At 30.6% G+C, this 24,014-nt stretch overlaps 1 protein-coding gene across 1 annotated transcript; it reads right to left on the bottom strand.

Moving 5' to 3' along the window:
* Window positions 1-8,409: 8,409 nt before the first annotated feature.
* LOC125051967 (neuronal PAS domain-containing protein 4-like) lies at window positions 8,410-22,278 on the bottom strand. The gene is made up of 11 exons (XM_047652606.1): window positions 21,919-22,278; window positions 15,255-15,436; window positions 14,193-14,266; window positions 13,586-13,675; window positions 12,927-13,115; window positions 12,282-12,466; window positions 11,967-12,073; window positions 11,521-11,671; window positions 10,620-10,904; window positions 9,558-9,691; window positions 8,410-9,395 (listed from the first exon to the last, which is right to left on the bottom strand). Exons 1-11 carry the CDS (start codon window positions 21,927-21,929, stop codon window positions 9,208-9,210), a joined length of 1,596 nt encoding a protein of 531 aa, XP_047508562.1. The 5' UTR covers window positions 21,930-22,278; the 3' UTR covers window positions 8,410-9,207.
* Window positions 22,279-24,014: the final 1,736 nt, after the last annotated feature.

The raw sequence follows: 24,014 nt of genomic DNA, 5'->3' as shown, positions 1-24,014 counted from the left end.
TTTACAGAGTAAATGGTGGTACAGATTAGATTAAACCACCTGTTCCCACGATCTCGTGACAATGGAGTCTTATTTACGTTTTACACTATATACGTATGTACGTATGCACTACGAGTGAGCGAATGACTTTTTAAACTGCGATTTTATTATTCTTATCAATACTATAGTCCAACACAGATGGCAGGTTTACTATGTATGCAGGCTGACATAACATTACAGATCATGCGCATCCATGTATAGTGCACGTATCTCATGTACGTTGATTAAAACAATTTCATATAACAACCGGTGACTTTCGTTCTTTTTTTATAGTTTTAATAAGACGCACCTATACAAAAACTTATTTTCATTATATTTTATATAATAATAATAAAACTTTATTCATAGACAAAATTGATCTTAGGCTAGTCCCAACACTAGGGAGTGTGTTGAGAGTTGTGGGTAACTAGATGACAAAAATTCCGTGACATTTGTTTAATAAGAAATAGTTGTCAGTGTTATTGTAATTATATATATTGTTATGGTCTAAGATCCCGATATACAACGACCTTCACCGAGATGCTTATTTAATGAAACTTATTTTATATATAATTTAATACGTCAATAAATATAATCCATATGGGTTGCCTAGCAAATTTCAGTCCAGAGTATTTTAATTAATATTTAAAAAAATATATTTTTTTTAACATTTAACCGGTATGATTATTAGATAAATTCTATACCAATCGAAAGTATGAAGCCCATAGAATATGCAAACGTTAAGTTGTTTTTAATCTATTAATTATTTATGTGTATATTTTTTATGTGACACTAAAGTATATATACATCTTTAGTAAAAAAGAAAGTTATAGTGATACATATATAATACTACCATGATTAAAAGTATTGATTGAAAAAAATTAAAAAAGTTTACTACATGCAAATTATAAAAAAAAAAAATTTTTAAATATTAATTAAACATACCTACTCTGGACTGAAATTTGCTAGGCAACCCATATGGATTATATTTATTGACGTATTAAATGAAATATAAAACACGTTTCATTAAATAAGCATCTCGGTGAAGGTCGTTGTATATCGGGATCTTATACTATTAGTGTAATTAAATATAAATAAATAGATTGTGTAGTTTTTAAAGAAAATTGTAAACATTTCTAAAGTTCATTTTTAACTTTAAAAAATCCTGAAGCAGGGTAAGTGTAAACCACACTATGACGCCTGTTTGATGTTTTTTATACAATCATAAGATTTATATTATACTATAATGTTATACAGAGGATTATTTCTGTATACATGAAACGAATCAATTTAAATACTTGAAATCGGTCAAAAATCTTTTACCATTTTAGTTAGGCAGTTAGTTCAAATTCGATTCGACATAATATTTATTTAAGAAACCGATTATAAATGGTATAGTCTATAGGAGTTTATTTTATGTCGACTTAATTATAAAGAACAAAGGCATGCCGCCGAGCACCGATTCATTTCCTATTTGTTTAATAATCCCGACGTACTATAGCGATAATCATTTTAAGAAATGCCGAAACAGTTATGCTTTTGTCGGTATTGATGTCGCAGGTGTTCGATTTATTTTAGAATAATATCTAAAGCAAACATTGTAGCAATTTGTATTATATACCTCAACTTCCGTACAATCAACTTAGTTGATATTTATTAGAATACTAGCTGGCCTGGCGAACATCGTACCGCCTAACAGTCGATTATTTTTTTTTTAAATACTTATTCTGCTATTCGGGACACCGGTCTAGCTAGTAAGATAAAAAAAAGAAAGCTGACAAGACAACAAATACATTATGTCAAAAAATAAAAAATTACCTTCCCGGAACCCCTCCACTAACATTTGAACTTTATAATAAAGTTCAAATTGACTTTTAAGTATTATTACAAATATTTTGTATGGGAATATAGAAAAGTGTTGATTTTAGACTTTTTCACTCAATTTTTTTTAATTTTTCTCCGTAAGAACCATCCTCGTACTTCAAAGTATATTATAAAAAAAAATCTGACAAATCGGTCAAGCCGTTTTCATGTTATGTCGTGACAACGGAAAACGGGTTTCATTTTTATATATTAGATTTGAATGAACATAAACACACACAGCGACATAGTGTCGTGAAAAAAATGTCGTGCATGTTAAAAAAAATGTAAATATTAAATTCAGAATTAGTCACTTGAGTGTGCGCCTCTCATCCCTGCCGTCAGATCAGCTGTGCAACAATGCACTTTTCTTTCTCTTTGCGCATTTAATACTTGTAGCCTGATGGAATATATCGAGGTGAAAACGGCATGCCTAAGACCTAAAACTTGACAGTGTGTCAGGCACAGAAGGCTGATCACTAACTTGCATATTAATAGAACCAGTATCAAGAGACGTAGACAAATGTGAGGGCACGGCCAAGGCGCTGCTGGAAGTTAAAAAATCAGAACGGAACCGTTGAGCAAAGGAAATATATTATTTTATTATTACCCGCGCTAAAAGAGCTCAAATAGAATCAATACTCCATATGACATACCAGACTGGTAGAATGCGCAAGGGACTCTGCGAGCCTCTCATATTCGGTCATGTTAAAACTACCCAAGGTGGTTAAAAAGAGGATCACTCGGCTCTGAGTTGCAGAGTGCCCCAAAATTAATTAAAATAAATATTTCGTTTACTTTACTCCACGATTTTCATTTTTAAAGAATGACTACAGATTTGTTTGAATTTTCTTATTTTATTTCTTTATTTATTTACACTTCGTTATCATAATATACAAAATCATACATTTGAAAAACAAAAAAAAAGCAGGTTACACAAGTTATTAGGCAACTTATATCGCTAACAAGCGATTTCTTCCAGGCAACCCTAATCTGGAACAATAAAAAAAGAAACACCTTATTTGAATTTTACGATAAAATTTATTCGTTAAAATTGATTTATTCAAAATCATATTTAAACCGTGTTATTTTAAAGTCAATTTAAATTCAACCGCCTCTCCTGGCACGTGTTTGAAAAGCGTGCGCATATAACAATTAGAAAGGGTAAAAACAAAGAATAATTTAATAAAACTTGTTATTAATTCTGGGTGAAGTCGGTTGTCGTGTATGTCCAGTAAACACGTGGCAAATGACATGAAAATCGTGAGTTTATGAAGAAAGTCGGAGAATATATCGATATTGATGTTATAGGTTGTTGAACTTTTTTCTTGGAATGCAATTATTATGCAAAATCCGGTGCTTAGATATGTATTATATTATCCCTTAATAGCTTATGAACAATTATTGACGGATTTTTTTAAATAGGCACTATGTAACTAAGAGAGCAATTGAGACCGATTGAGAGAGAGTGAAAAGGGTGAATACCTTATAGAAATTCTATTTTTAAAATTAAAATTACGTAAAGAGAATTTATGAAATATTAGTATTTAATATTTTATGCAAAATAATTTATTGAAATCTCCAATGACGAATTGTAAATTAAAATGCCACGTGTTTTTATTATCGAAGAAATAAATTAAAATAATTAAATTTATTATTTGAATTAATTTTCGACACTTTTAATATTTTAATGACAATTAAATTCATTAATTTCCTAACATATCTTATCTTAAAAATAAAATTAAATAGATCTTTTAGATTTGTATAAATATGAACAAGAGTTAAAAATTAGTTTGCCAAAGTAGTTTCACTTCTGTCATATTGTGTACTTTGTACGCATGCATTTTTTTAAATATGTGGATTGTATTTTGAATTGAAAATATTAACCCAATTTTTTTTTAGCATTTATAAAAACATTCTATATAATAATATACATTAATTACCCTGTTATTTAATTAATAACGTGTTATCGATAATCGTCTAAATTGTAACCTCACTAGTGAGCTCGTGCTACGATTGTTTTCAATATGGTTTTGATTAACACGATTTAAAGAGTCGGAGTACTTTGTTTGTATGCAAATTGATTTCAGAGGCGTATACGTTTAGACTACTGAAACCATTTTCATGAATATAGTAACGAATGAGTGATATAGGTAACCGGTTTGAACAGGTTTGAACTGGCAAATGTTTTACAGTAAGGGGCATATGAATAGATGTTTGTTGGTTTCTCTTTTGGATTGGGTCTCTTTACATGGTGTTGTTGCTGCTTCTTACAAACATTTTGTAGAATAATAAAATCGGCCATTTAAAAGAGTCACGAAAACTTTTTTCCAATTCTTCTCTTCATAGTGAAAATGTAAATTTCGAAGCATTAAATGTTTTATTGATAAACGTTAGCTATACGAATAAATTATTTTTACTTAAAAAATGTCAATCATGACTTTCAACGCTTAAAACTACTATAATTTTCCTTATACCTGGATTAGACGTTCTATGCATATTTAAAAACTATTATTTTTAAGGCCCAAACGTCATATTCGTGGTCTCACACCACATCATATTATCGAACTGAATCTAACCTTTGTGGTAGAAAATACAAATGACCGATGGCACCAAAAATCAACAGAGACAATATCATCGCGCATGCGCTCGAACAGTCGCTATCACAGAAAAGTAAATTATTATTTTACATGCCATAGAGATGGCGCTAACTTCCACATTGCTTCAGTTTTCGTTCTACCGGCAAAAAATAATTAAATTAACCTCAATTTTGACAAATAAAAACAATTAGGATACTCTATTACGTACTACTGCTTTAGCGTTATAATATAAATAATGTTATATTGTAAGAAACCCAATATGAAAATTGAACAAAGATGAATCATATATTATCAATATTTAAAACGGAACTAGAATTCTTTGTATCAAAAAATATTCTGCTCATGATTCAATAATAGATAATTAATTGATAAATTCCACATAATTACGTATTATATTTAAATTAATTAGTTATTATATTCAAATGTATCGCGTGCGTACAAAGAAATGGAAATAATAATTTCCTTAAAGGAAATGAATTGATTTTGCACGATGGCCTTTGTCGTAGGTACGTATTTTAAATAAACTGGTACCAGTGAATTAAAAAGTAATTTAGATTTAGGATCTGAAATTGTCATATTCAACTCGTGTTCGTAATTATTTAATATAAAACATTGGTGTCAGATAAAACTTTAATCACAATAGGTTTAATATTAACAAACTACATAATCGATTTTAGTAATTTAATTAAGATGTTTTTTTAAAAGCCATGTGCCATTATTAACATAATATATCCTAATTTATTTAGGAAAGGTATAGTATTTAGTGATATAATACGATTATATTACTAACTACTACTCCTCGGATACGGTAATCTTTTTTACGCAAATTCTTGAGTTTTTAGCAAAAATACACATAAATATATTAATCAGGTTAGGTACAAAAATATAGATACGTAAAAACAATGTCAACTTTCATTCACTTGATGGTTGCGATCCCAAGTCATATCAAAAGTTAATCTAGCCGCGTTCTTATTTTCCTTTTTACAAGGAATCCAGGATGTATTTGCATGAATATTTATCATATATTGTCGGGTTTGTCGTAAAACGCATTTAAATGCATTTTTATCTGACACTTAGGTTATCTAAAACTTTGCACACGACAGAGTATTTTAGTGCGAGTATTTATTTTGTTGTTTATGGGCATTTAAATTTATTGCTTTGGCTATTATCTGTTTGTTATCTGTAGTTTTATTAAAAGTAAAGTCAAAAAGTAATTTTATACCTATAGGTAGAATTACTCTATTTCGAGGATGCGTGTAATGTTATCAGTGACCCTTTTTTTCAAGGTCATGTTTACTCTGATTCTAGGATCACGATTTTATAGAAGAAGTTGTATAATAATGACCACTCTCGTTTTTAGGGTATAGGACCAGCAATATCTTTCAATATATATGAGCAAAAGATTCCTTATTTTCTGTCCAGTTACTTTAAAGAAGTTCAATAGTAATCCAAAACAGCAACCCTTATAGTCTCTTGATGTCAATAATACATTCTTTCTACAGGTTAGCCTCTGAAGGGAAGATGCACCCCACTTTTTATTGGAACTACAATTTTTATTGAGAGTTTGGCCAAGTTCACCGAACGGGTTCGCCGGGTCAGGTAGACCCGGCGATATTTGTACCGCATAACAGTCGTTGAATAAGTGATCCATTTTAGCTAAACTTCAAATTTAGAACTTACTGCTTTGATCACCTTTTTCGTACGAACACTACGTGGACGACAGATCTTTTCCTGTCACAAACAGAGGAGGTTTTATTGTACCTATTAATAGCGCGATACACAAATATTTTACTAATACCAAGCGTATGGAGTGTTTTAAAAGTTGGCTCCATACCTACTTTGTGTAATGCGATCACAGCGATTCGACTCTCTTCATCACCGCACTGCATTTTAATATCGCAAAATATTGTACAATGTATTGGCGCCAAAATGAGAAAATAATATAAAAATGACAGATTCCAAATTCAAATGTAATATTTTATTTATTTTTAATTGTAACAGTATTTATGGCCAGACTAAGTATAGACTAAAAGTTTATTAAAGTGAATTTACCAGTTTGAACCTGGAAGCGAAACAAACTTTCGCATTTAGTTAGGGTTATCCTATATATAATTAAAATTAGCACGCCTGGCCACGTATGCAGTGTTTACAACCCAGTTAAATAAATTAATCGTTCAGTTTTCCCACGAGCACGCTCCAAGTATAATTTATTAATTTGTTTTCTACTAACGATCCTGCTAATGCTTAAAGCTTTGCCTCTAAACAAATTGGATGGGTTATGCGAGAGGGAATCATCGATTGATACCAAAGTAAGGCAAAGGAGGAATAGATCTCTGTAAGGAATATTTATGTTTAATTTGGTGATATTTTGTAACATATCCAACCTAAAACTAGTCCTTATTACACAACAATACATTAGAAACCTTTTCAAGTAATTTATATGTCTTAAAGTTTAACCGGAAACGGAAAAGGTGTTATTTTAGTAGTTAAGTTCTTGTTTACCTTTATTAATATTACTGTAATATGACTTAATAACTAAAATATTTCAATGAAACTTTTGGTTAGTTGCTAAAGCCTAAAAATTTATAATAGACTTTTTATAGTCGTATTAAACGATATTTAATTTTAGTTAAAATGGTCATAAAAAGCCACGAAGTTGGAATTTCGCGAATGTGAGATTAGTGCTTGATTGCGTAATTGTATTGTTTTATCCAAATCGATTAGTTTTTGAACGTCACATCAGAAGGTAGTCCACATAATCCAGGGTTGCATATGGATCACGTAGTATTGTAGACATCAATAATTCATCATACTCGCAGTCATACAGACAGGCTTGCAATAACAATGCATCACTGTTTAGTAGGAGCTTTTGTGGTGCAAGGTACAAGAGTGTAAATTTTAACGTAAAAATCAGAAATGTTAGGTTTTAGATTATATGACAAGGATTCAGCAGTTCAATTCAATCATTATGTATTTTAGTGTTACGTGATATATGTATATCTCTGAGAAATATTAATCCTTGACTGAACATGGCGAGCTGTAATGGCAAAAATTTTACAGTGAAAAAAAAGTGTCTACTTATCTGTTGTCTATCGGCTAGTTTCCCTCCGTTTTTAGAAACAGATTAAAATAACATTTTAAAATTGGAACTCGCTTTGATACTTGGACTACGCGTAGCGGGGTAAGCTTTGTTCATTTGACTTTTGTAGCGCCACCATTATAAAGTGACCCATAGATACCTACGTCTAGTATAACTTAAAACAACCTTGGCGGTATTCTAAGAATGGTCCTTGACTATTTACATCCTATTAAAGAGTTTGATATCGGATTGCTAATGTAAATTATCGTATTTAAACTAATTCGTGTTACTTATGTAATTGCATAAGGGATAGTGTACTTAATACTAATTATGACAGGGATTTGTAAATAATGAAAATGTATGTGGGAAAAGTTAAGCGGAAACTGTTCAGCATGTATTTGCAATTTTGACGTAAGGTATGTTGAATTTGTTTCCCGTAGAATGTGAAACAGTGAATCAACTCATTTTGCCTGAGTCACAATAGTACATTACCGTCGAGTGGAAAAGTGAGAGTCTGCTCTATACATTGAAGGTTGGCAATGGTTTTACAATTGTTATTCTCTGGAAAATGGCCACAGACTGATTATTGATTATTGTAATTTATATTTAGAATTTAAAACACCGTTTTATCAGTTAGGGCTCGTGCCATCCCTTAACTCTAATACAATCTATGGCTAATATACTATTAAAATAGAATTCGTAAAACTTATGTTCGTTTGAATATGGAAAAATATATTTCCATTTAAAATATGTACGTATGCTTATCTTTTGATATTGTTGACTGATACGGAAAAATAAGGTGGGAATTGTAACCCCTTTTAATAAGAAATTAGTATTAAATAAAATATATTATAATATTAAAAATATTTATTGCTCATAACTTAAAATATTTAAATGCAATATTTACATATAAACTATAATAATTTACAAATTGGACGGTACAATACATTATAAACTATTACTTTGGAATCAACTATAATTTGGACGGAATCAATTACAATTGACAATTAGCTACTTCAAAAACTTATTTTAACTATACTGACAAATACTTTAACAATACTGAAAATACTAAAATAAATAAATACATAACTTATTCTTTGTAACCTAATATACATATATACCCCTCTTGCTTGACCCTTATATTTTAACTCGTTAAGTCACAAACGCAATACTACACATGTATTATCAACAAACATAATTAAATATACCAGGCATCGAAGAAAAGATTTGATATCAAAAACACACAAGTAATTAAACAATGAAAAAATTATTAATTGTATGAAAAATACAGTACTATATAGGTAGATACTCTCTTAGTGTACTCGCAGTGGATCTAGGCTGTCTGTACCAATGAATGTCCAACAATGATTTAAGTATGAAATGAAAGATAGTAGTATAATAATATAAGTAGTTAATATAAATTGTTCTAACGTCAAATGGGACTAAAACCTACAAGACTCGTAGTAAATACGACTGGTATTTATATAAAGAAACCGGGCAATTGAATATGAAACATCAAAAGAATCTAACAACACACAATTTTTTGTGTCAAATTGGTTTGTATCTCGACCGGTTTGTTGATAGTACTTTGTATTTAAAATTTCATGACAGATCAACGGAATTGGTAATTCAAACATAAAATAGACTTAATTAAGTAACCATAGCTCTTTCTGTGGGCATTGGAAGTATATTATACGAGAACCTTTGTGTATAGTCTGTCATTTTGAGGTTATCTGACCATGGAGGACTTGGATTCCACCGCTCCATGCCATCTGCGGGTTCCATCGAAACTCCAAGGTTTGTAAGACGCATTCGCTTTGGTGAGGGATATTCTGTACCTGAAATAGAAAAATATGTTATTCTAGGCAGATATAGTCTGTAAGATAATATTTCAACACGTATAAAAAATCGTATTATTATAGTGGAACAGAAGCTGATCGAAGAGGATATTTCATAGCGCGTTTCTAAGAGCAGTATTGGCCACTATATATATTACTAACCATCCATACAAATGCTGGTACAGGGTTCTTGTGGGTAAGTTACTGTGGAGAATTGTTCATACTCTCTTTTGCCGGCATAGGTATACGGGTACATAGTCATTGCTTCAGGCGACATCTCGTAGTGATTCGGTGACCTAAAACAATATGACACGTCAAACTATAAGTACTGAAACATTATTAAGCCGGTTATTAATGTAATTTAGGCATGTTTTGAAACTGTTCAATAAACAAATCTTATAATTTACTAGGTAAAAATATCCCTATGAATATTCGGCCTTTGTGGGAAAATTAAGGGTTATATGTATTTATAATGCCAATTAATATATTCTTTTTGTGGTGTGTGTGTGTGCTACCAATATCAGGGGGGTATTAAAAATAGTTGACGATAATATATTCTCTGTATCGGTCAAACCGATTCAGAGGAGTTAGGTTACAAACACGATTTATATATAGAATTTCATTACCATAAAATTAAAAGACAAACTTAATTTCGTAAACGAATAACAATTAATTAATTTGTAACCAGTAATGTATAATTGGAATACTAAACGCAATCATTTATAAATTGTAAAACAATTTTTATTTGTACGAAAGCGTGAATGAGATTTATGACGTGCGGAGGGTTAAGCCAATAAATATGGTAATAAAGGTGTCAAAGTATGAAGTGCGACGGACGTACGGACACATGAATGTACTTTTAAGAATAAATAATATTCTAGTAATATCCACTTATTATTTATTTTATATGAGACAAACGCTTACAAACTTATATTACGTAATACCGCGCCCATGGACATTCACATAGGCTGAAGGCGTGCGAGTGCGTTGCCGGTTTTTAAGAGCCTTCTTTTCCAGATGATTGTGTTTATTTCTTAATACTTTATTGTAAAAAGTTTTTTTACAATTCTGTATCTATTGCCTATAGAATTTCTAGTAACTTTAAAAATATGAATGCATCAAATACCATAACCTTGCGTTTTTAACTATATAAAGAATATGATTAATAGACCTAAATGGGCTTTCAACAGAACTTTAAAGGCTTAGCTCATACTAAGGTCTTACCTTTCTTCACTTATAGTTGATTGTGGTGAATGCGTAGAATAATCCACGGGTCCTCTATCAGTAAACATCCGTTCGCACACATACTCTTCTGGTTTATGAACATATGGCATATAACCATATTCCAATTCCGTGTTTTCCACATATTGGTATTCTTGATAGGGTTCTTGGAATTGTTCCCGTCGGAAGAATTTTTGACAACGCGGGTCCAACCCACACGGTTGGTGCTGGTAGCCGTAGTATTGGTATATCCAGGAGTTGGCCACCATTATTGCGGCTTCTTCTTCGCTGTAGAAGTAAAATTATTATAACGTGATAATGTATTTTTTTAATATTATTATGTTATACTAATATTCCTTATGTGTTAATCATGTGTTCAATTTTGTTTTATTGTTTTTTATTCTTATAAGGTCCGAAATACATTTGTTGAATTTGATAATTATAGGATATTAGCTGTACCCTGCGTTTTCAGATGCGTTAATTGTGTAGTAACGCGAGGTCAAAGTTTGGCCTATAGATTTTCGCTGTATCGTATATTTCTGATATCGATCCTAAATTAGCTCTTTCAACCAAACAAGGGAAGCTCTCAAAAAGAAATACATTTGACGAACAAGATTGTAACGTAGGGTATATATATATATATATATAGTTTATACATTACAAATATTAAATCAAGTCTTTACTTATAAGTGTAGATTACAATAGGTAGGTATAGTTTATAATATGATTGTCTACATCACTTAAATAACCGTTTTACTCATAAAAACAAAAAATAGTGTAATTAGACGGATTTTATCGACAAGTGGAAAGGTCGTAAGTGGAAAGGATGTACCTATATTAAAAGACATCAGAAGTAGATAGATATATTATGACATATATTTACATAGAGTAAAAGATAAATTACCTTAAAACTTGATTAGTAGCAACGATGAATTGTCTAGGTGCGTCCGTTGCTTCCTTGACTTGTAAAACCATATGTATCCATAGGAACTCGCCTGATCTCTGTTGCAGCCTCACTAGTAATATACAACATTTGTCTTGTTCCGATTGTGTAACTGCAACACATTTTATTATTTTAACCTTTCTGTCTTGTTTTCAGACGAATTTCTTTATATGGATATTGTCAATACTATAAAAGTAGAATTGAAAATGCAATAAAAATTTCATTTACTAAGAACTTTTTATTTTCTATGAGGTTGAATAGTTTAGGGGTTTTAGTACCCTCTCGTTCACAGTAAGATTTGAGTTCTTTACTACTTAAGGCTTCTGTGAAGTGCATCAAAAACAGTAGAACACAAGGCCAACACACGAAACTAAGACATTCATTACATGAATTGTAAAGAAACTTACTTAATTTATGTTTGGCTTGAGCTTCTCGTAAACTATCCCAATGTAGTATTTGGTACCACGATACATCTATAAGTTCCGATTTATTCCATCCTAAGTACCACTCGCCACTGAAAGAAAATATTCATTTAATACAACTTATAAAAATGTATGTATTTTTACTCATACCTTCACCAGTTACTATTATAGAAGGAACTCAAGTTACTATTTATTGTTTTTTTTAATACACAGAAAAAAGTAAAGCAATCAAACAAAATATTAAATTTTTGATAATAAATTGACACTGTATGACAGTATTTTTTGGTGGGAATAGCTTACTTGGTATCGATATGCAGTATCTTCATGTCCATGGCGTGCACAGTGGTAAAGACGTTGGTGGCGCCGTGGACTACGCACTCGCGCGTCTCCGGCATCGCCAGAGGCGTGCACGACGCTAGGAACACGGGCTCGTTGCGACTGCATAGCGGTAGGTAAGACACGTAGTGGCCGCGGACTAGAACTACCTAAAATATATTTTTATTAAAAAATATTTGTATACGATTTAAAGAAAGCCGGGCTATGGATATACTCATTAAGAACAATAAGAGTTATCAAAATTCAAATTCAAATTCAAAAATCATTTATTCACGTAGGTAACACAATGTACACTTGTGATTCGTCATTAAAGAAATACATATTAATGCTTCTAATTTTACATTTACTGCCAGTTCTCAAATCAAGGGCGTAGAACGGAAGAGAAGAACTGGCAATAAACTCTCCGCCACTCTTTTTAATCGCCATGTTTTTTTTTTACACAACGTTTGTAAGGAGCTGCAACCATGTGTGTGTGTATGTTAAGCTTTTGTCGATATGTGAATGTTTCATTTAGTTGAAGTTAAATAAAGGTACATAAAAAAGTAGTCGATGAAAAAAAAATTTTTTTTTTGAAACACATTCTTTATGCTCATAACTTTGACTACTTACTTTTTGGTCACCAAATCTCATTTGTCTCCTAGCGTTTCTCGATACATTCATTCTACAGAAGAAATGCCTATTCTTTGGTACATTTTCAGTCTCTCCGTTACTTCCTCTATTCAGCTCTAATTGAACCATCTGATGGTCTTGTCTATCTATTATATCATATACGCTATCTCCATGTATTAGTAAGTCTTCCTAAAAGAAAATAAAAATCTATTAGCAGATGCTAATCTGAATCAGGAATTGTTGAACGCTCTAATAATTGTATCATTAGTTGGTATTAAGATAAATCATATTCTTATTAATCAGTCAATACAGTTTAGTTTTTTGTAATTTGATTTTTTTCTTTAATTAGTAATTGTTTTTTTTTTTGTAATGTTTGTTTTGTTTAATAATAGGTTATGATCTCTATATATATGTCATGTTTGTCTTTAAGTGCTTGTCACATTAAAAATTGTATTTTGTGTTTGTTTTTACCAATGTGTCAGTGTGCCGAGCGTTGGCAAGCTTTTTCTCAATTAAAAAAAAAAAGATACACTGTATCAGTTTAATACACTGTTTAACTAAATCGCTTATTAGTTTTTTTGAACAAATGTTTATGCTGTTATCAAAAGAAACATTTAAGAGAATAAGAGGGCAAAAACAATAAACTACAAATAACAAACCATAGAATGTCCTAAGTATTCAGCTGCATTTTCCGATATGTACAACAATTTTCCGTTCTGTGTCATCATCATCATAAAACCGTTCATTGCCTGAAAGACATTGTAAGTATTAGTATTTTTCACGGACATTAGTAAACGTGAAGCTAGGGATGACTTCCAATGCATCGTTGATATTATAATTACATATGATTTATTAAGTTAATTGGATATTTTATTTTATGAAAATACATTTACTTAAGATCGAAAACCTAAATTAGAGTTTGGGGTGCAAGCAATAAGGGCCGTAGTTTTACACTTCATCTAAGAATAATTAAAGTTACCTAATCATAAAAAATCAATTACAAACTTAATGTAATTTTAAATTTAAAAAATACTTTTACAATAGTGTATGTTACAATGTCAATAACATATATACTTATGAGTTACAATTATATGTTAACTCCGATGGCCATATAACAGACTCAATTATACACCCATTTATTGATTTGCTCTAAATCCAAGCAATTAAGACTAAGTAGGTAACCTATACTGTTAATCGTGAATATTGATAGTAAAAAAATATATTAATGCGATAAAACATCTTCGCTTCGCCCCTACTGAAACATACCTTTGAAAATCCAATATTAGGTGTGGGTGTACTTTGTTCTTGATACTGATAGGTAAAGTCGTGACTCTTGAACACTAAAACAGAAAGAAAGACGGAATTATGGGTGAAGTTATAGCAACCAGAGATAAGATAGTGAACTAAATGTTTTTTAAACGTCTTAATATGCCTTTTCGTGACTGAAGGTGAAACAAAAAGTTTTGGAGACGTTTTGAAAACATGAGACAAGATTTAGGATATGAACGTGATGAGTTTCGACAATCGTGTGGGGCATGGGAAAATTTGGAAAAATTTATATGAAAGTTGTTAGTGTCGTAGTAGTATAAACAATGATATGTTTATACCTACTAACTACGAGTATATTTTTTGTACAACACTTTTTTTGAACGAGGACTTGTCCTAGTATGACAATTTTTTTACGAAACAAACATAATATGTATGCTTCATGGATGAAATAAACCTGTTTGAAAGGCACAGGTTAGTCCTTATCTGAATCTGTTCACGTTCATTTGTTTTTTGAAGTTATACTTCTTTTGGCGCGTTATGAAAAATTGATGAGAGTGAAATTTTACGATGCGCGCGCACCGTGACACAAAATTAACAGAATGAAGTTGCCCACGGAAGATGCTACGGCATTGGACATAATTTAAGTACGTAAGAGAATAATAATATATATTTATTTATTTAATTTTTCAAATGTAAACTGAACTTTATTGACTATAATGACTCCTTTTCCAGTCTTTGATTATTTAATTGTAATAAATTATTTGCATGCAATCAAAAACTATTTTTAATAATGCCAAAGAAGTATAACTTCTTACGCGCGTACATAAGTAAACGCACCCTTTTTTTTTAATTAACTTTGTGATCAGCCTTCTGTTCCTGACAGTGGACTTTTTAGGTCTAAGGTACGCCGGTTTCCTCAGGATGTTTTTCACCGTACCAGCGAGTGTTAAATGCGCACAAAGTCAGAAATTCCATTGTTGCACAGCCGGGGTTCGATCTTACGACCTCAGGTCTGAGATTCGCACGCTAAAGCCATTTGATTAAAGTAGGTTGATTTACCTTGTTGAAAATAATTCATTTTCCTTACATACACGCAGACCAGAGCCATCAGCTGTAATTGCGACAATCTCTGTCTGGTGGAGGGAGGAAGGGGTAGTAGATCTCGAAGGTTGGATATCTCTGCGTTGATGAGATCACGACGCATTTTACTCGCACCCTTTGTGGATTTTGTAGGCTCGAATCTAAAACAAGATCCATACCAAATATTATATTACTTACTACCAACCATTCACAGAACTAGGGCTACTAAAGAGGATCAAATGGCAGACCCATAGATATTTTTTTTTTAAGTTGTACGTAAAACAAAATGTAAATTTAATTTAGACCATGGGTATCTACTTCTACATTTTATGTGGTAATAATCTAATAAATCTAATTTTGAATATGCACAGAGGATCTAAAAGGTGAATTGAAGGATGTGTATTGATGCCAAAGTTGTTCAAAATTGCGTCAATGATTTATTGGTTTATATTTAATATTTATTCATTAATTTACCCCTCGTTGGAAGGAATATAGTAAAATTAAAAGAATTAAATAAAAAGGAAACTTATGGTCAAAATAAAAGAAACATCTCGGTCCTTGACGCTGTACAATAAAGATCAATCGAAATGTCATTTGTCAAGTTTCGTACTACGTGACGTGAGATACGAAAGGGAATTGAGAATACAGGATTACAATTAGATACCGACGGAAGTCGTGAAAAACTTTAAGAAATTAATGTTTAGGAATCGTTTTAATTCTTAAGGAAATCCCATTGATAAAAAAGATTTATTTGTAAACAATGTGCGGATATTCCGGTCGGACAGGTGTCCGTTTGTCGGCTCGTTCTATAGAAATGTATTAACATACTTGCAAACATTACAACCATTTTAATAACACAGTTTATACAACTTGTAGTGGTAAAAGAGGTTTACGTATTCAAGAAAATTAACCGAACACTTTTATATAAGTATTAATTCATCCTTAGATTTGTAGTTAAAAGCCGAATTTTAAACGAACATCAATAATTTTGTACTTTAATACTTGTACCGCATACCTCAGAAATCAGTATTGATTGCAATGCAATATTCAAAAAACTCTTTCACCGTCATTACTATCTATAGAAAAAAATATAAATAACTATTCAGTTAGTTTTTGAAATCGGATGTAACTTAGGATTGGACAAAGGCGGTCGAAAACTATCCATTTTAACTAACGCTTAACTTGAACCACTTTCTATATTGTAAACTGTGGCAGGTCGACGGAAACCATGTGTAAATTTATTGCTTTACGCCTATATTATAATATCCATATTGTTATGCAAATTCTTCCGAGAGCTCATTCTGAATGCGTTCAATTTCTTTTCCTATATCATGATATTGAATACAAATTATGAGGTTTATTTCTTTGTAAATCAATGTATAATTTAATTAATATTAATAGGTTGTGAGATGAAAGTAATTATATCGTGATTGGAATATTTGATCAAACACTATATTTTATTACGAACTGGTTGATATTAGCGTATATTAACAAAATACAAACGTCAAAATAATTATTGAATTCTATTTTTTCCTTGTAGTTAAGCTACCACCTAGAATCTCGAATAACGTTAGGTTTTTGTTTCTTTAATTTTGTATATATATTTAATACCTACAGAAGGCTAATCACTAATTGCGTATAAAGAAAAATGATTCATAAAATTACGGCGACGCGATCCTTCATAAAAGCTTTGGTGGTATACATAGAATAGTTATTCTTAAAAATGACTATTTTCATGATTAAAAACAATATAAATAACAGTTGTATTTATAATATTACGTACAAACAAGTCACTTTAAATAATATCATATACAAATTAGAATACAATAACTCTTCGAAAAAACTTTATAAATTACGGATGTCCCTAACACGAGTCGCTGTTTGATCTCACTTGGGGTTCCTTTTTACGGCTTTAACGATTACTTTTTTTTGAAGTGATTGTGGGAAGTGGTAAGCCGTTAAGTTTATTTGATTGTTATTGTAGTGTTTGATGGTTATAGACTGTTAGATTCATTACAAATTAATTAAGTCTTCTTTTTCTTGTAGGAGTCTTAGCTGGAGTATCTTACCTCTACTAGGAGTTCATAGTATAAGATCCCGATATACAACGACCTTCACTGAGATGCTTATTTAATGAAACGTTTATTATATTTAACTTAATATGTCAATAAATATAATCCATATGGGTTGCCTAGCAAATTTCAGTCCAGAGTATGTTTAATTAAAATTTAAAAAAAATATTTTTTTATAATTTGCATGTAGTAAATTTTTTAATTTTTTTTCAATCAATATTTTTAATCAGGGTAGTATTATATATGTATCACTATAACCTTCTTTTTTACTAAAGTTAATAAAAATTTTGATATACCTATTAACGATTATTAAAGTCAAGATAAAGTTTTGCGAAGGAGTTTTTGGTACTTTAAACTATTTGGTACTTTATACTATATTTTTGTATATTAAAAATAATTTATTTTTGTACAGTACAATAACTATAATATACACAGCTACTATTAACAGTCTCGAAGCGAGAAATTCAAAAATATTCAAGTAAAATGTAAATCATTTACCGACGATCAGTGTTGGGGCAAAAAGCTGGCATTCCTAGCATAGTTGTAACCATGACAACGTGATGCTTTCACGGGCCACATTACACCGTGTAAATTCTTACGATACAGTTTCCCCTTTTTTATTGGGCACGTGTTGAAATTTTATGTAAAAACTGACCTTTCTCAGGAAAGTATTAGGCATTTATCGGAAAGTATTAGGCTTTTAGTATTCTATTGGTTTTTATCAAAACACTTTTCACAGGTATCTAACAATTTATACAAGATGTAAATAAAAAAAAGGGTGCGTGTACTTATGTACGCGCGTAAGAAGTTATACTTCTTTGGCATTATTAAAAATAGTTTTTGATTGCATGCAAATAATTAATTACAATAAAATAAACAAAGTCTGGAAAAGGAGTGATTATAGTCAATTAAGTTCAGTTTACATTTGAAAAATTAAATAAAAAAATATTTATTATTATTCTCTTACATTAAGTGTAAAATGAATTCTATAATTATTCGAATGTTGTTTTTAAATTATTTCCAATGCCGTAGCTTCTTCCGTGGGCAACTTCATTCTGTTAATTTTGTGTCACGGTGCGCGCGCATCGTAAAATTTCACTCTCAACAATTTTTCATAACGCGCCTGAAGAAGTATAACTTCAAAAATACAAATAAATCAAGTCAATAAGTATAAACGGAATAAAGTAAACGTAACCAGCTATTGTAATCTTCAATTCATCACTAGGTATCATATTATTTTACGGTATGAGAAGTAGATCTTGTAGGTCTTGTATCTGTTAGTTATTTATGATATTTCATGTTTACTAATACCAGCATCGCTTTTACCGGCGTCGGGACGAATGATCAACTTTTAAACTGTTGAAATATCCAGTGACAGAGGTTATTTCATAAGTGTTTTGTCACGGAGGCCTAATGTTGAACGACTAATAAATAAATATGAATAGAAATTTTATGAAATATTTATAAAGTATTAAAAATAAATTAAAAACATTATATTTCTAAATTATGTTAAATGTTTTGTTGTTGTTTTTCATCTGCTTCTGACTTGGAAAAACTGAAGTTTTGGATTATTTTGAAAGTGCTAATGGATACTAATGTATAAGCGACCTTTGTATTTCATACTTTAAAATATGTGTGGTTGGCTAAAATGTGATTAACGTCAATAAAACTTGTTAAATGCGGTTGCTGAAGATAATTTTACAACGGAAAATGCCGTCGGGATACCTATGTGTTTTGGTACTATGACGAGTTAATAGAGAAAATACGAAATGACTGTAAAGTCCGTTCCGTTGAGATTTGTCAGCAGAATAACGACGGTCGCGTCGACACGCAATAAAAATTAGAAAAATTAAATACTACAAAGAAGGATATCAAAATCACTTTAGCCTGGCTGTTGACATTAAAATTTCCAGTTTACAATTTAAATATTCTTTGCAAAGTATATTAAAATAAGCTACGAGTGTTAATTTACTGCGTAGTTATATAGGTACAGTAAACATGACGTCACAAAACTAAACTTCAACTGATAATGGAAATAAGTGACAATTTAGCATACATGTAGCAATTTTATGTACGGTACATTATGTAACTTTCAACCTTGTACGAAAATATATACGAACTAATTTTTCAACAAATAACTTTACATAAGAATTTCCGCCCACAGTTTTGCCTAATAGATTTCACATTGCTGAAAATCATTTATAAACTACTTAATACTTAATTTATAAAACTAAATCTCTCTATTCCACTGTTTTGATGTGATGAAAAATTAAAGTATAAGCACTTTATTTAAGCCTGATTTAGATTCTATGAATTTAGCGTAACACTAATTAAATGGCAAGACAAATAATTAATCGGTTAATTATAAGGATGTAATCGGTAATCGGTATATAATACATTACACATTTCAAGATTTCAGTGTGTAAGTTTGAGAGCATATCAGGACATTTTAAAACCTTAATTTATTTTAATTACATTTATAATATTGTGCTGTCTCTTTATACTAGCGTTCATCAAAGAGTTGTAGCAATGACTAGCGGTTATGCTCAATTATCTATTAAATACTAATATTGCATTTTCTAAGACAGTCTCCGTCGCTTAGTCCTGGAATCGATTTTGGGCGAAACAATACTTCGGGTACTAAAAATACTGATTCTCTACTTGCAATCAAATTATCTATGAAACAATAAAAAATATTATAGATTTGTTTCGTTTCAGTCGAAAAATTTGATGTGATACGCAGGAATAACACCATATCTTAGTATATTAGTCATCACTTACTAGCATTAGGAGGACATTTCTTGTAATAATGCTATAATGTAAAAGTAGCTTTATGTCTCCGTAGACAATAGAAAAACCCTGATATTTTAACTTAATCAGTAACAAGTTAGCCTTAGCAATCTCAACTATTCAATTCAAATCGAATCGGACAAACTACAGATCTGATATCATTTTGTCTGTCTGTCGATCGAGTGCGGATAAAATACTCGAGTCGTCATTATGTCAAACTGCGCGTACCTTTGACAGGAATTATCGTGTTATCGAGTAATCATGGGTCATTGTCGAGAGAAATCATTATTTCTTAGTACGTATAGAAATATTACGAAATTGGTATGACTGTTTGAAATTGGTAGATATATATCTATTGGCAGATTTCAATTGCTTTTGTATGTTTCTGGTAAACGTGGTAAATTTGGTCAATTCCACTATTAGGTAATTATTCATTGTTTCATTGTAACATAGTTGTAATAATACCTTTATAAGTTGTTGTGGTGTTAAGGTTAAAAAATAATGGTAATTTACGACGCCCATAGAATAGGAGATAAATATAAGATGTATCTTATATTTATTTTAGGTAATATGCCTAATGTTCAATTAAATATAATTCTTGGTATGCCGACTGCACAATATTTTAAATCTTGAATACAGAAGTTTAAAATTAATGTCAAAAAGTTTTGTCTTTATAAGCAATTTAATGGTCGAAGACTGCATATAATATTAATTAAAATTTGCATAAAATGTTAGCTATGCCTAAGTTATGAGAACTGTATCTTACGTCGGTGTAATTATAATATGCTTTGAATTATTAATTGCACGTTGCTTTAGATTCAGCGCTACAATATTATTTCTAAGAGAATGCGAGACCTGGCCATAATTTTAATTTAAATAAATATTGAAAACTTAATTTTTGTGTGTGTTTGGTTTAATTATTACTTAAATAGTTATATTACAAAGCTATAGAAGGTAATTTTTACTTATACCTTTATTTATTAGTGATCATAACAATAAAATATACAGTATTTACAATTTTCTTTACCTACATAGTAATAATAAAAATAATTAAAAAGTTAAAAAAAGTTAAATTAAGCTATAGAAGATTAAATTCACAATATAATCTACCACCAAAGTTATTGCAAGTTTTGTGGTTATTTTTTAAATATATAATAGTGCAGTATTAAAAATATAGAAAACTGAAATTGTTGAACAGCAGTGTAGCAGTTTTTTTATTCAACCATTGTTATAAAAATGGCTTGTTAATTTGTGAATAAGTATCTAAATTTGGTCAAATGCTTTTAATTAGATATAATGGTTTATTCTATAAGGATGTGATGCAGATTACAATTTAAATTGTAGCTGATTAAAGCTGTACTAAGCAAGTAAGTTTAAGGAAAAGATATAGAAATAGGCAACGTCTACAAGTCTTCTACATTTTTAAAAAAAATTCATTTATTAATATTTATGACTTAATATGTTATTTGAAATCTTAATGTTGTAAGTGTATTTTGTTTGAAAAGTAGCTTAAATAGTATAGGGATGCGCATGCACGTTTATTACGTTCAAAAAAAAATATTTCAGTCTTATATTTTTCTATAATAATTACATCCTTTTCTATAATATAACGAATATAAACATAAAAATTATTTTAAAATGGTTCTTTAATATAGGTTAAATTAATAAGTATACGGTGATAAAAGCTTAATGCAGCTTAGAAATATAAAAACAAAACTCAATTATTAAATAATAAACTAATACTAATCGGAATCTAACAAGAAACAGATAAATCGACTTACCTTAAAAACATTTTGACTGCACTATAATTCCTTAACAACAAAATTCCCACATAAATGTCAATTCATTTCGATTAATATCAAAAATAAAATAAATTAACACGACCGCACAGTCCGAACGATGTAGACTTAATGATGGCTCAATAAGGACGAACCTTTTCATAAAAACTCACAAAATTAATGTCATATTAAACCATAAAATTAACAAGCACGTGTTCAACATAATTTAACACCTATGCCTCACACAATAAGAAAAAACCATTTTAAATTCTAACAAAACCGCGTCAATTTATGCGTAAGCTTTTTATTGGAATGAGATTAAGGACCGATACTAAAGCTCCGATACTTCCGTGCGCGAGCGCATCAGGACAACGACTATAAAAAGCCTCGCAGCGAAACCTCTCTTTCTCGCGTAGTTCTTTTTTTGAAACAAAAAGCGCCCGAGTTGCTGACCCTTTACCGGCCAATTTCAAAATAGATTTTTAGAATTTTGCCTTGTCATCAGAAAGGGGATTTTGAAAGAAAAGTTTTAAACAATTTCAGTTGTCACTCAGCGTGCGACAGAGACGGATACATGTCACCTTCCGCTGATTTCAGTGGGAAAGAAATAGAGAGCTATTTTCTGCCGGCTTCGTTTAAGATTAATGAGTCTGAGAGAGATGTAAGTAATGTAATTACTGGAGGTTTGCGTAAGGGAGACGGCATAATGATTGAAAATAGCGACAGTTATTGATAACATAATGTGCGTTTATTTGCGATTTGCCGTGAGAGCCGCGATACATTCGAGTATGACTTGAGTTAATTGTGCTGTAATGAGACGGTTTTGAGGCGATGTAGCAGAGGGGACGATAGGTCTTTTTTCTTTTGAAACGTGTGCAGTAATGTCGCGTTTTAATTGGAAAATGTCGCTGTAAATATGAGTTTATATACTAAACGTGTATGAGTGTGATAAAGATTGTTATCAAATGTATTGGTAAATGTAATAAGTGTTAAATGATGTTTTTGTGTATTAATTTGAAACTATATTGTTAGTTTAAATATTTGATGATATTATAGTTGCTACACATAGTTTGCCACTGCCTGGTCTGAGCCAGTTTCAATATTCTATATGCCCTGATTTAATTAATTGATTGTAAAACTTTTTCATTCATATAAACTTTAAAAAGTATTCTTTGTCCGATTTGAAAAACCTGGATAAAAATCGGATAAAAATATTCAGTAATAAGATATGAGTAAAAACACTTGTTTGTACAAGTGAATATGAAAATTAATGAAACGAATATGTAATACAAAACTCTTTAATATTTTAATAACTTTCCGTAATTTATTTATTAAAAATTTCTACGTATCAAATAATACATTTTTTAGATAGATTACAAGGAATTTCGATTTAAATTAGGGATCACATCTGAAAAGCAACATCGCATTTTATGTTAGTGATAAGAAAAAAAGAAAAAGGTTCAGACGTCGCCCAAGGGCAGCTACCGTGCTACTCGAGATTAAACACGTAATCACCGACATCTACCCTAATATAAGAGAAGTTTTATTCAAATTCTTACATGAAAAATAGCTATAGATAGGTGGGAAAGCGATTTTAATAAGTATTATATGAATCATGCGAGAACTAGATTATTAGGACTCATTTAGGAGCTATTTTACATAACAGAGTTCCTGCGATTTTTATTGTTACACCGTCGAAGTTACGAATTTTGGATGGTAATTAAAACTTCGAGTACATTATTTGGTATTATATTTACTCTGATATAACACAATTAAGAAAGGTGGTTATCACAAGTATACACTTTTATTTAAGTGAAACCGCATTTAAATATGTAGGTACAATCAAATACCTTTTTAATTAAGATTATGTTATTGACGCCCGTCGTCTATGGAATTAGCATTACGATTCTTGATCAGGAAAACTCAAAGCTTGTTAGTCATAAAAAAGCTACTACTATGAACTTTGACTTCATTACAAATATTTATTTTGGATTTAGTTAATTTAAATAGGTAAATAAGTATCGCAATATAGCGAGGAAATGCGGGCAGCGTTAAAGATACACTGCCGTCTGCCACAGGGACCAAACTTTTTAAATTTG

Source organism: Pieris napi, chromosome 8 (genome assembly GCF_905475465.1).
Source record: "Pieris napi chromosome 8, ilPieNapi1.2, whole genome shotgun sequence".
NCBI lineage: Eukaryota > Metazoa > Arthropoda > Insecta > Lepidoptera > Pieridae > Pieris > Pieris napi.
The sequence above is the reverse complement of the archived record's forward strand: the minus strand, read 5'-3'. Positions and strand labels throughout refer to the sequence as shown.

What these genes read in the sequence shown, in the direction of transcription:
- LOC125051967 (XM_047652606.1), bottom strand. An exon ending in ATACTGCATATCGATACCAA is followed by an intron (nt 12,074 to 12,281) that starts GTAAGCTATTCC and finishes ATTTTCTTTCAG; the next exon opens with TGGCGAGTGGTACTTAGGAT. An exon ending in GCTACTAATCAAGTTTTAAG is followed by an intron (nt 10,905 to 11,520) that starts GTAATTTATCTT and finishes TTACTTCTACAG; the next exon opens with CGAAGAAGAAGCCGCAATAA.